Below are 14,326 nucleotides of genomic sequence, written 5' to 3' on the forward strand. Positions count from 1 at the left end.
TTTACTACAGCCAAACAGTACAGAAAAATCTGTGTTTTCACCCTCACTGCACCAGCAAGGCTGAGTAGGAAACCTAGACTTCTACCCTGAAGGGGCTGGAATGAGGAGCCCCAACACTGACTTCTACTAGGGGGTAGTAGGGAGGTAAAAATATTTATCCCCACTGGCACTAAAAAGCCCACCACCTCAGTGTTAGTAGAGACAACATGGGAGACTGGACTTTCCCTCCCAGCCAGCAGTAATGAGGCACCTGTCTCCTCTGACTGGGGTGATGTGGAAAGAGACCCAGTAGAAATGCAGGGGTTTATCCCCTAGTAGTAATGAAACCAGCCCACTACAGTGTCAGTGGAGACAGTGAAGGGATCCAGAGCACCACTTCCACCACTGCTGTCATGGAAGATCCCCTCCTGGGTCAACAAAAGCTGAAGGGGGAATCTGGCAGTCATGAAGTGATATCCAACTACTCTCAGCCATTGGGTTGTCAGAGAAATACAGTTAAAACTGAAAATTTTAGTAAGATCCGTAGTCTCAGAATATAATATTAAAATATTCACACCTCAGTTAAAAATCACTCATCATACCAAAAACCAGTAAGTTTGCCAAACTAAGTGGGGAAAGGTAGTCAATAGATGCTAACACCAAGAAGACAATGTTAGAATTGTGACAAAGATTTTAGACCAGTAATGATAAAAATGCCTCAGTGAGCCACTGTGAAAATGTTTGAAACAAATTTCAAAAATAGAAAGACTCAGCAAAGAAATACAGATGTATTAAAAAATAACAAAATGGAAATTTTATACCTAAAATACAATAACCAAAATAAGAATCTCAGTGGGTTGAAGTTCCATTTCCCAGGATGTGAAAGGAATGAAGAGCTCTACAGACCCACTCCCAAGTGAAAAAATCAGAGCTGAAAAACAAAACAAACAAACAAAAACAATAGCAAACAACAACAACAACAAAAACCCCAATGATTTAGAGCTTCTGGAAAATGTCCAAAAGGCATACAGAAAATTAATAAACATTTATTTTTTCAAGAAAGCTAATAAAACTCAGTAAGAGCAATAAGATTTTGTAGCATTTGAGACAAAAACCCCTCTTTCCCCCCATTTCCAACCAGCTCAGCTGAATGAAACCTCCACTCTGGTGAGCTGGCCAAAAAAGAGAGATTCCCTTTCCCCTCATTCCCATTCAAGACTTGCCATATTTCTCTAGGGGAGAAAAGCCGTTTTTCTTTTTTTTTGTTATGTTAATCACCATACATTATGCATTTCTTATTCCCTCCATCTCCAAGTTGAAAGGCTAAGTTTATAATCCGTGAAGCTGGGAGATCAGGGACTCCCTTCCTGCACTGAACCTCTATCTATAGGACAGGGCTTCTATCCCAGACATGGCAAGCCCAAAATATGACGGCTCCAAACATTCTCTTCTCAGCATGCTCATAAGCCAGAGGTTCCAGCCAGGAGAAGAAAACTGACAACACCAGAGCACCCTCATCCCCCTCCCCCACCAATCTCTAACACCCAGAGTAGTTGTTTAGATTACTTTTCCAGGAGGAGACATAGTTCATAAGAAGAAAGAGTGTCTTAATAAAGTACAGATTAAACCATAGGCCAACCAGTTCACCAAGAAGAACTAGGAAAAGAGATAGTTAAGAAGAAACTTCCAGGAGTCAGAACAAACTGCAAAGACTGGACTCATACACTAGCAGTGCTCAAATATAATTGGATTTGACAGATGAGCAATGTACATCCAGGCACTATGGAAACAATCTACTTGCAATTAGGCTAGCTTAATGGGCTGGGCATAACATCAAATGATGCAGACAGTGTAACAGAGATGAAGGAAAGAGAGGGTCAAAGAAGACCCTGCTAAAACCACTCTCATCTTAGGGTGACTGACATATTCAAGGCTATACCCTCTGAGGAATAACGCTGAGGACTCCATACTTCACTAAATAGACAATTAAAATAAACCAACCAATTCATAAAACAAATGAAGAAGCAAGAACAACAAAAAGTACACCTTCAAGTGTAGGGAGGGAATCAGTACCTGGAGTTGCTGCAATCTATTACCAAATAAGCCCATTTGTCTACTCACTTTACCACACTTCAACTATGGTAACATAGATACCCAGGTATTTTTCCTCAGAAAAAATCATAGATAATCTCATCTATCAATATTCTTTTTAAAACTATTTAAAAATTGCATTTTGTTTATTACAAATTTCTGTTCTATGTTTACTGGATGCAAGATAGGTATTAAATACTATAAAACGAGATCTGACTTCTGCCTTTGGACAGGACAACATAGGAAAACAACACAGAAAAGAAATAAAAAATACAATAGCAGCAGAGCAATGCACTGGGAGTGATATAAAGTAGACAATGCATTCTTAATGACTTGTTTCTCTTGTTTTGAAAATAGATGGGGACTAACTAAAGGCATATGTTCTAGAAAGGCAAGGAAAGGAGGGTAGTAATTATTTTTTGTAGTTAAAGTTATTTCTGGAAATAGCATATTTTAAAAAGTCCTTATAATAAAAAAACAAAGTAAGTTCATGCTAAAGAAGTGTATATGAAATGAAAGGAACAAGTGAAGTTGTATGATCACAGATCAAAAAGGTAAAACAAAGTTCTGCAATCCTGGATTTGTAAAATAGTGTTTTTGTGTCCTGACAATTTTAACTATATAAATATGTAAATGCCTGACTCTTTCTTCAAGCCAATAAAAATTCAATTTCTGAGTATGAGTACAATGATCAATTTGTCCTATTATATTAGCATGGATCAGACAACATGGGAATATCTGCATCGATAAATATTTGTATAAGAGAAATGAAATCAGTATAATATAATTTTCACAATTTATAAATTTTTCCCAATGTGAAAACAAATATATCAACTTCAATTTTGCTTTGTTTCTTTACCCTAGGTTCTCTTTGGTAACAGAAAGCCATTATCCTACAACACAAACTAGACAACTGGCAATCTTTCTTAATTTTTCTCTGCCATGTCAGAAGTTCATAAATAAAATACTGTATTTCTTGAGGTAGGTAAATTCTTCACAAATAAACACAACCAGGAGCCAAAATATAACACAATTTCTAAAGGAAATAAGCTACTTCTATATACCAGGAACTGATTTAATATTTTCTTAACCCATTTTGGAAAAAAATCTTTTGAAGAAGACAATAATGAAAAAATCTTTGTTGTGGGTTATTGTCATAATATCTTTTGTGTTAGCAGAGATTGCACTCACCTAAAACTGTTGGGCTGCCAAAAATTTTTCAGCTTTGCAAATGGGCAGAATTAATCTTGATGAGTTATATTAAGAAGGTAATATTACATTTTTTGGTAATTACTTGCCTTATGCTTATTCCTTTTGAAAGATCAAATATTTTGTGTCTCCAAATTTCAATCAATAAGTATATGTAGGATGATTATCTTAACAAGATTAAATAGATATACCTTATATAGGGCTTATATTTTAAAATAAGGGGCACTTGGGGGCTTAGTTGGTTAAGCATCAATTCTTGATTTTGGCTCAGGTCATTATTTCAGGGTCCTGAGATCAGCCCTGTATCCTGCTCTGTACTCAGCATGGAATCTGTTTGAGATTCTCTCTCTCCCTCAGCCCCTTCCCCTACCACTTGCACACATTCTCAATACATACATACATACATACATACATACATAATAAAGTGTACTAATCCTTTCCTGAGAATAACCTTATTAAGAATACCCCAAATTTTTCTTTGATATTTAATCAGATTTAGAATTGTCAACAACTTAATATTTACTTGCAGCAAGAGTTAAATCTCTAATGCTTATGTTCTATTATAAACCATTCCTCAAATTAAGGCTGTTATCCAATCAACTTCACTTCACTAAGAGGTTTTAAAATTTGTGTTTGTCTTTACCAAATAATAGCCCATGATTAAAACATATATTATTATTCAGATTTGAAACTGAGTGAACAAACATAAACATTGATAAATGAGTAGATTAAGTATTAAGTGAAGTGAAACCAATATTAATGAAAATGTAAGTCTTGCATTAATCATAAATAATACAATTACTATCATTTTATCTATTGTTGCTGGGTATATAAAAATATTCTACCATTCTTGTTTAAGTTGTACTTAAAACTGCAATGGGGACAAATCATGTGGGTATTATTCCAAAGGAATGTGACAACAGAGATGAGTTCCAAAGATTATAGGATAACACTGAGATTTCAACTACAATAATTTTATGTTATATTACATTACATATAAAAAGGCAGCAGAGAATAATGCTTAGCCTGGACCCTGGAGCCAGAATCCCTATATAAAGTCCTGTCTCTAACACATACTAGATATGTGACCATGGTCAAATATCCTATCTCTCTATGCCTCAGGTTCCTCCTCTGTAAAATAGAGTTAATATAGGTAACTGTTTCATTGAACTCTTAAGAAATAAAATAAAATAATATTAGTAATTACTTAGAACATTGTTCACAAAATAATTTTAAGTTTTGTGCAAATGTTTGTTAGAAATATTCATACTGTATTAGTCAAAAGAACCCCAAAGAACCCCATCCCTTCAGCTTTCTCCCAGAAAGATTGGAACTTTGCCTGTCCTCTTAATTAGAGAGTACCTGGCCACAGGACCATTCAGGCTTGGTGTTTAAAATTAGATGCATTTCCTGCAGCTTTTTCAGACTAAAATTTAGATCCATCAACTGAGATGTACCAGCTCAGTTTCATAGTTATAAATTGGGTGATAATTTCTATTGCTTCTGACATAAAAGTTTAATCAATTTGGATTTATAAAGCATTTCATTTTTATTGACTCTCACTTTTTAAACAACCCTGAAAGAAGGTGTGATATTGTAATCATTATTTTGCAATGTAGAAAATAGAAAACTAATAATCTCTAACCCATGACAACTGCAGAATAGAACAAAATAAATACTTCTTTGTAGTAGATGTGGATATTTTTCATAAATGTATACCATTTAGCAACCAGTTGCACATGAGACGGAGGTGACTTAAGAGTGTGTTTTGGTGCCGTACGTGTTCTACAATCAAAATGAAGGCAAATGATTCCATAACTAAACTATTACATAACGTATATATAAGCATACACATATTTTATATATATGTATATACATATGCACATATAAACATGTATATAATATGCACATATGTTGTATACACACATACTTCACATTAAAACTATAGTTGATTATTCAATAAACTGGAATTTCATCAAATATCTTAAACTTGTTAGTAAATGAAATATTTAATAATTTGTATGTTTGTCATTTGTGATGACCAAAGTTGATCACTTATTTTCTATAACATTACTTAGGTGGGTTTGTTATATTTGTCCTACCTTCTTACTAAAATATTTCTTAATAACATTTGAGTAACAATCACTTTAATGAATTTATTAATAATCACAATTTCATGGCAGACGACTGCAATTGTTTATTCCCTTTAATCTTGGCAATACCTTCATATGTAATAGCAAAAAACAAATTTTTATTAGCAAAGTGATTTGACATCTATAATATATTATATTACTGGCAATATTTAGTCTTTTTAATATGATAGCCTACTTTGTATTCCACATTTTAGTCAGTAGTCTTAAAGTTAACACTCAAATTTTTCTTTTTTAAGATTTTATTTATTTATTTGACAGAGAGAGATATAATGAGAGAGGGAACACAAGCAGGGGGAGTGGAAGAGGGGGGAAGCAGGCTTCCCACTGAGCAGGGAGCCCAATGCAGGGCTCGATCCCAGGACCCTGGGATCATGACCTGAGCTGAAGGCAGATGCTTAATGACTGAACCACCCAGGTGCCCCAACACTCAAGTTTTTATATATTTCCAGTACTTAGTTTGATTTAAGCAAATAACTTACTTGAAATTATCTGCATAAATAAATAGTTAAATACTTTAAAAATGATTAAAAATATTCTGGATTATTCACTCTATAACACTAATTACATACTATCTTCAATTGCTCCCAAATATTTCTATGTGTGAATCATTTTTCTCTAACTATATATGATTCCCTGAAAGAAAGAAAGAAAGGTCATAGCTAATATTTTATATCATCAAAAATTAGAATAGTCTAGTGTGCTCTAACAAATAAATCATCTCTTTTTTGTTCTATATTAAATGGCTTTTAACTTAATTTCCTGAATTCAGTCTCACAAAGTTCTGTCTCTTTTTTTTGCACATTTAATGTAGTATAATTTTGATAATATGTAAAACTATTCATGTCATCCATCCATCAAAAATGTCTCTGTGGGTCTTATTTGTTTATAAGATAAAAAAAATCACAGAATGATACAAGAATTTGATGACCCAAAACTTTGACACCTCTACTGTCTCCTAGAATTGTTTTTTCTGTGCAGAAGACTAATGTTCTCCTAACTCTTCAGTAAATTAGTAAATCACTCATTCACAGTAAGTATCCTCTACCATTATTTTTCTGATATCAAAGAAGAAGATGACAGTGTCTTTGTCAATATATAATCCAGTACCTCACTTTATATCACTGACCATATGGCACTGTATTAGTATATGTGTTAATATATGCACATGTCTATCACATATTTATATATAGAGAGAGGATATAAAGATATCTATCTATCATCTATCTCTATCCTATTATCTATCTATCATCTATCTATCTGATGTATCTATGCATCTATCATCTATCTCTCATCTATTTATCAATCTATCATCTATATACATCATACACACATGACAGAAATCATGAAATGGTGAGTGCTTCATTCATATTTTTAGCTATGGTCTGTAATTGTCTTAATGAATATTCATTTGTGTTAATAGGGAATATGCTAACTTCAATTTGTGATTGAATTTGTGATTCCTTATGCTTTACATTAATCACTTTATAAATATTCATTGAGTGTATACATGTCAGGAACTGAACTGGGTGCAGAGATTTAAATGAGTCAAAGGCATACCTCATCCTTGCTTTTGAGAAACTTGCAGACCAGTGGAATACTAGTGTAAATTAAAAATAAAAATAGTACTGCTAGTGTAAATTAAAAATAAAAAAGTACTATCAATAAATATATATATGTCACATATACATATAGATAGATAAAAAGATAAATTTTAATATAATTTAATGTCTACTGTCTCTAAGGAATGTATATTTTCCCCCATTCTCCACTCTTGATGCACTTACTCATTTTTTGTACTTTTACTTTCTATCAATCTATCTTTCTGGCCTTATTTAGAATATTAGCTCCATTTTTAACACCGTTAATAGGGTTTCCTTCCTCACTAATTATCCTACTATTTTTCACTAGCACTAACTTTACATTCTTGGTAGATGCATGAAAGCCTAGTATCACTATTTTCCCATTTTAAAATGACTAGATAAACCTTAAAAACTGTATACCAGCAATTACAGATGTATGCTTTCCTGAAGCATTTTATCATTGATTACAGAAATATTTTATTTATCACTGTTATTCTGAAACATTCTTTATGGTGACTAATCAATACATTCTTTCCTTTCCCCTGCTACGGAGCTACATACTCTGGATCCTAGTCTTACCAATGGCCATGCATACAAGTTTAATAAAAATATTGAGGACAACCAGGAAGTGAACCTTCACTTGCTTTCATACTCATCTCAAGAGCTGTCTCTAGCATCAGATCCTTTTCTACCTCAGTGAAGAGTTGTAGCTCTTACTCTAACGCTTAACATTTTATTTATTTATTTATATATTTTTAAAGATTGTATTTATTTATTTGACAGAGAGAGACACAGCAAGAGAGGGAACACAAGCAGGGGGAGTGGGAGAGGGAAAAGCAGGCTTCCTGCGGAGCAGGGAGCCCGATGAGGGGCTCGATCCCAGGACCCTGGGATCATGACCTGAGCCGAAGGCAGATGCTTAACCAACTGAGCCACCCAGGTGCCCCAACGCTTAACATTTTAAAAAATGATTTGTGCCCTTGTCTTTTTTTGCCTCCATTAATCTGTAATTATTAAACCGAATTAAAATCATCTCAAATCCTTCTTTTAAATAATTTAGTGAATTAAAATATGCTGACTTTTATTCAGAACTATTTTAAATTGAATCAGACTCTTTTTTATTAACTTAAGATGAACATAGTTTTACTTATAGATTTCTACCAAAATCAGTGTGGATTCAGTGACAGAATATATGGGCAATAGAAAATAGAAAGGAACTCTGTAGAAAAAAAAATCTTCCTTTGTAACTAATTTAGAGTTTGCCTAACTGATATGGTTAAGGAGTTTTGGTTCCTCCAACATGCTCCTCATAGTGCTTGAAGCCAGGGATCTGTAGCCAGATATTGGTACAGAGATGGTTTCTGCCTCTGTTTCCCCTGGAATATGTCCTGATCTCAAACATAAAGGACTGTACTTCCATAATTCTATTACACCATGTTTTTTCTAGATTCTTTGGCAAAAAACATAGTGGATTACCTGGTGATTTTGAGATTAAAGACAAAAACATGTGTTTAATTGACTTACACATGAAAGTTAAGTCAGGGTGTTTTTAAGAAACAACAAAACAGGGGCACCTGGGTGGCTCAGTCATTAAGCGTCTGCCTTCAGGTCAGGTCATGATCCCAGGGTCCTGGGAGAGAGCCCCACGTCGGGCTCCCTGCTCCACAGGAAGCTTGCTTCTCCCTCTCCCACTCCCCCTGCTTGTGTTCCCTCTCTCACTGTGTCTCTCTCTGTCAAATAAATAAACAAAATCTTAAAAAAAAAAGAAACAACAAAACAATTCTTTCCTTATATTATTAAGGAGCCCAGAGAAAGTGCTATCTAGATGATAAGCCCAACGTTGTTCAGTTACACAAACAATTTAAAATCTAAAATTTATTTGCGAAATGGCAATTCACCTAGGACACTCAGTCTTGTACATATTAATGTTTATTCTAATATAAGTATGGCTATTTGGGTATTAATGTATCATGTACATATATATATGAATATATATATATATGCATCACAAGATATAAAATTGATCAATACAATTTTAAAACTACTTTATTTTATGATCACATAACATTAACATATTGAGTAAAGTTAGAAAATTAAAATGCATACCCATAAAACTTGGGTTCCAAACTATTTCATACCTCTTGAACTGTCACCATAAAAACGTTGTAGAGTCCTTATGTTTTGATGTCTAACATTTTTCATACTGTTTCCATGATGCTTAAATAAATATTAAAGTGCTTAGAAGATGGCAACTATCAGCAATTTGGCATAGCAATATCCTACTAAATATTTTCAATGGTTTTTCATTATCTACAAGAAAAATTCCAAATATTTAAAAATAATTTAATAATTATTCAAGATCTGACCTCAATTAACCTTTTCAAACTTCTTTCTGCAAATACAGATCAAACTGAATTATACCTATTCTTTAAATATTCACAATATCTTTTTAGATTCCTGTATAGTAGTCCTCCTTTATACATGGGGGATATATTCCAAAACCCCCAGTAGGTGCTTGAAACTACAGATAATTCATACCTCTATAGGGGGTATAGTATATACTATGTTTTCTATATGAAGATACATATGATAAAGTTTAATTTATAAATTAGGCACACTACAAGATTAACAATAATAACTAATAACAAAATAGAGCAATTATATATACTGTAATAAAAGCTCTGTGAATGTCGTCTCTTTCTCAAAATATCTCACTGTACATAAACACCCTTCTTTTTGTGATTATGTGAGATGCCTACATAAAATGCCTACATGATATGGGGAGCTACTGTATTGATAAGCTTTTTGCCTCTTATCTTTGCAAATTCGAAGAAAAAATCCCAGGCTACATGTCATTTTCTATAAAAGAGTGAGTCCAAATATTGTCTCCTCATTTAGAAACCATCTCTCTATTTAGCTCATTCCATTGTGTCTTTTGTACAGTCTATACAAAAGTCCACATCTTTGATAACTTTGTACGGTTTTGGGCTTTGAAATCTGTATTTTAGTTAAATTTTTAAACATGCCCCTTTTCAGTATATATGTATTTGCTAAAATGGGCCAATAAATATGTGTATGTTTGAATAGATTCATCACTTGGCATATAAATTATCATAAGTTATGAACGTCCATCATTAATTTTTTGTAACAATGTGTGCCTGGGAAGGAGATAACTCAAGTGACTTCTGTCTGTATTGGACTGGCATCAACCTGGCAGTGGGTAATTATTTTCCACTGTTCCTTAAAATTTTAGTAAAAGGGAACAGAAAAGCCAAAGAACAGAAAAGCCAAATAAAATTAAAAAGTTGCCCAAATAATTGATGACCTCTGGGAGGATTTATTTAAAAATAAAGAACAAAGGTAATGGGTTAGGAAACTATTGGAGCCAAAATCGAGCATTAATCCTTGAAGAAAGGCAACCTGCCTCACAGAGAAGCTCCCATATAGGGCAGGGCAATTCTCCGGAAAAGGACACAGCTGTGTGCTTTCAGGGGCCAATACTTATGACAGCTGAGGGATGGATTTACTGAGCTGATAAAGGAAAGTGAACAATTCTTGGTCCTTTTCTGAATTCCTTTAAGAATTGACTATTGGGATTTTGATTGCAATTGCAGTGACTACACAACAATTTGAGTAAGTATTGAAATATTTATGTTACATGATTACTTTATTCATGTATGTTGTATTTAACTATTCTTCTATAAACTTTTATATTTCCCCCATAAAGGTCTTGGACATCTTTTGTTAAATGTACTGATTTTTTTCCCCTTGGAACTGCACTGATTTCACAGGATTGCATAATTGAAAGGACTTTCAAGACTCCATTGAGCATATTTTTGTATAGATTTAATAAAGGTAAAAGACATGGGACAGGAGCAGAAAGAAAACACAGGCACAGACTGGAGTCCCAGGAGATTTCCAGGTGAAGGTTCACACATTAAGTTCTAAGTCCCACAAAATGTGCTTTGCCTATAGACTAGCAATCACCAAGAAGAATCTGGTTTTATAAGAATTTAGTGAAGACTTACAGTGGGTCCTTTTACGCTTCACTGGTCATGCAGCCATGCCAGCCTGTGTAACCAATAAACACAGGTATAAACTATCAAACTACAGGTCACTAAACTATGTAAGCAAGCTGGCCATGGGGACTAGGGAGTTTCAAAGTTTGAATAACATAAGAAATTACTATCTAGGTAATATTAGCTTAGCTTGGCCAGGAATCAGTAATAGACTTCCAAGTATTCCTGAATAAAATACCTGTCCCAGTTCATCTATAGATTAACCTTGTCTTAAAAAAGGCGATCTTCCTGAGTTTTGTTCCGTTTCTAAATCACTCAATATTATTCTCTTTTCTAGATATTTTGCAATATTTATAATTAAAAAACATACTAATTACATAGTTTAATATGGTTTAGGTATGGCTTTAAGAAATATTTGAGTTTACCATATAATCCAGCACAAATTTATTCATAATCCTGCAAAGCCTGACAACTGTTTTGTCTTCTTCCACTACAAAAGTTGAACTTTATAAAGTGAATCAATAAATTAAATCAACGTAAGAAGTAACTGATTATTAACAAAATCTAGTTCCTCTATTTTCCATCAGAAGAATATGTTGTGAGGTTTTAAATGCAGTTTCCCAGGACATTTGATCAATCATTGATATCAGTATTATTGGAGGTTTTGTTAAAATCAATCAAATTAATCACAGCAATGATTCAAGCATTATACCCAATAGAGATATATTGTGAGTTAGACTATGGTCATTGCAAACTTGGTTATTTTTCTGTGTTGACCAATGTTGGTTTAACCACCAACCATACTGTTGAACAAAGTCTTCTGTTTGTATTCAGGAGGCCACAGTTGTCACATTTTACTTTATAAAAGGGTATCTGCAATATATAACTAAGATTAATATTATTCTTTTGCTCTCATCCTCTTGTGAGTTACTAATATATATTAGATTTTCATTTTTCCATTATTAATTTACTAACTCTCTTCCCATCTGCAATTACTTCTCCTTTCCATGTGTCAATAATTTTAATCCAGACCTTCCAAATAAGGGCAAGACTATCAGGTTCGGTCAGAAGATTTACCCATTGATCCAACAGCAGTATGAGACTGCCCAATGCTACCACTTCATCCATTGCCAGTCATGATTGAATGAATATAAGGCTATATTATAATCATTCACTGGTCAGCATAGAGTGACAGAAGCAGACACTTCTAACTCAGTTTATACAACTGAGAAAAAGAAACAGCCCATCCTATCACTCCCTCAAGAATTCAAGATATTATTTAGAGATGTAGTCATGGTGTCATGGTATCAATTGATTTTTTTCTCTCTAAATCATAAATGCAATCCAAGTCCTGTCACCACAGGATCAGGCACAATACAAGAAAAAATTAGGGAATACAATTATGAAAGTTTCAGTGTCATTCCCCATATTTTTTGCTCTACTTTCCTTCCAGTATCTCAACAATTCATCCAAAGCTGGTCACCTTTTACTACCACATGTATTAGGTTTTACCACATGAATGAATGAATGAATATTCGAACATACAAACCAAGATACCCCTTCAATTTTTTATCAGCACTCCCCTCCCTCAATTTAATATGTGGAGTTTGCCCATTCCAATACTCAATCAGTGCACTACAAGTATCACCACTTTGCGGTGGTAAGGTATATAAATCCATGGTAAATGATGCTTCTTAGCCCATTGGTGCAATATACCTGCATCATAAATGGGTTTCTTGATCATATGTTATAAAAGTAGAAGATTCAACATAAGATGCTTTCTGTTCTAGATTTCTGTTTGTGTTAATGATGTTTGTTTCGCTTGTTGGATATACATATACAAAACCAGAATGATTATCTATCTCAGTTAAGATCCACCCATAAACACATGGAAACATGGTTTATAGGCCCATGTAATCTACAAACAAGGTATGGGGTGGCCTAGACTATCCTGGTAGACACCCATGGCTGCCTTTTTTCTCTAATTTTCTTGTTGACTATAGAAAAAAAATATTAGTTACAATTTAAGCTTCTGACAGAGATAATGGGGTATGTTTTTTTTGTTTTGTTTTGGTTCTTGTTTTTGTTTTTCCTGCTTGTTGTTGCATCGTGTAAATGTCTCCATGGTGGCGGCTACTCATCCCATGTACTTAAGTGGCCACCACCAAAGAACAAATAGGGACATTTTCTAGTTGACCCCACTCATCTTCAGAATTTGGATGAATGTTTTTTGATGTGCGTGTGTATGTCCTAACTTTATTCACTCCTCCCCCCGAAGTTCACAAAGTTTTCCATAATATAGTGTCCCATAGTAGGATTTCCTTTATTTTCCAGTCATTTAAGATCCATCTTCCAGACAGTATTGCCAGTCCATTGTGTATGGTCCAAAACCTATAAAAATCCATAATCTATCATTCTTGTTATCTAGTTCCTATGGTGCCATGAAGACACATCCCTTGTGTGTGCCCATTGAGAAGATTTGGCTTTTCCTCCTTCAGCTAAAGTGTAGTTATCACCAAGCCACACTGTAGTTGCTTTCTAGACTGAGTGCTGGCTACCTACCTTTAAGCAACCATCTGCAACCCTCGCTACTGATTCAGCATCCTCCAGTAACTGATTCTATCTTTAAGCAAGATATATTTTTATTTGTTATAAAAATATTATTTATAAATATCCAAGATCCCAAGAATTCCCCTTCCAGCCTACCTATCAGAATCTAGTATACTATGGACTTATATCTTTCTCTCATTTATTTCTGCCTGTTCTAATTCCTTCCCCTTAAAAATTCCTTCCCCTTAAAATCAGGGCTGTTCTTCTCTTTCAAGATGGATACTAATTTAGGAAAGAGAATGGAGGCAGGATGGGACATTAGCACTGAAGCCACTCTGTGGTCACTGGATGAGCTCCTACCTCAAATTTGGTTCAGATAACAATACTGAAGAGGCCATACATACACCTGGAAGAGATTAAAAGTTTTATTATTTACACAATGAGGCATTCTAGGAAGAGCAGGACATGCCTCCCAAATTGGTCTTAAAATAGTATGAAAGAGCAAGAAAATGAGACTGGCTTGGGTATTTTATTGTTTTTAGGTGTTAGTGCCAGGCTGAGAGTTCCCATGTACGGGCAGGGTCTTTGATGGCTTGAATTCTCTGTTGGCATCATAGGAGGGAGCACCCAGACTTTTTTTTTTTTTAAGATTTTATTTATTTATTTGACAGAGAGAGAGAGACACAGCAAGAGAGGGAACACAAGCAGGGGGAGGGGGGGAGGGAGAAGCAGGCTTTCCGCCGAG

The 14,326-nt window shown here is 34.2% G+C and overlaps 1 protein-coding gene across 1 annotated transcript in view; it reads left to right on the plus strand.

Moving 5' to 3' along the window:
* The first annotated feature begins 320 nt into the window (after positions 1–320).
* LOC113925470 (60S ribosomal protein L27-like) overlaps positions 321–14,326 on the plus strand; it is a 45,433-nt gene continuing 31,427 nt past the window's right edge. The window contains 1 exon segment of the mRNA XM_035727076.1: positions 321–513. Within this exon segment, the coding sequence (XP_035582969.1) occupies positions 321–513 (193 nt within the window).

The sequence above is a fragment of the Zalophus californianus genome, chromosome 4 (assembly GCF_009762305.2).
Source record: "Zalophus californianus isolate mZalCal1 chromosome 4, mZalCal1.pri.v2, whole genome shotgun sequence".
NCBI classification, from domain to species: Eukaryota; Metazoa; Chordata; class Mammalia; order Carnivora; family Otariidae; genus Zalophus; species Zalophus californianus.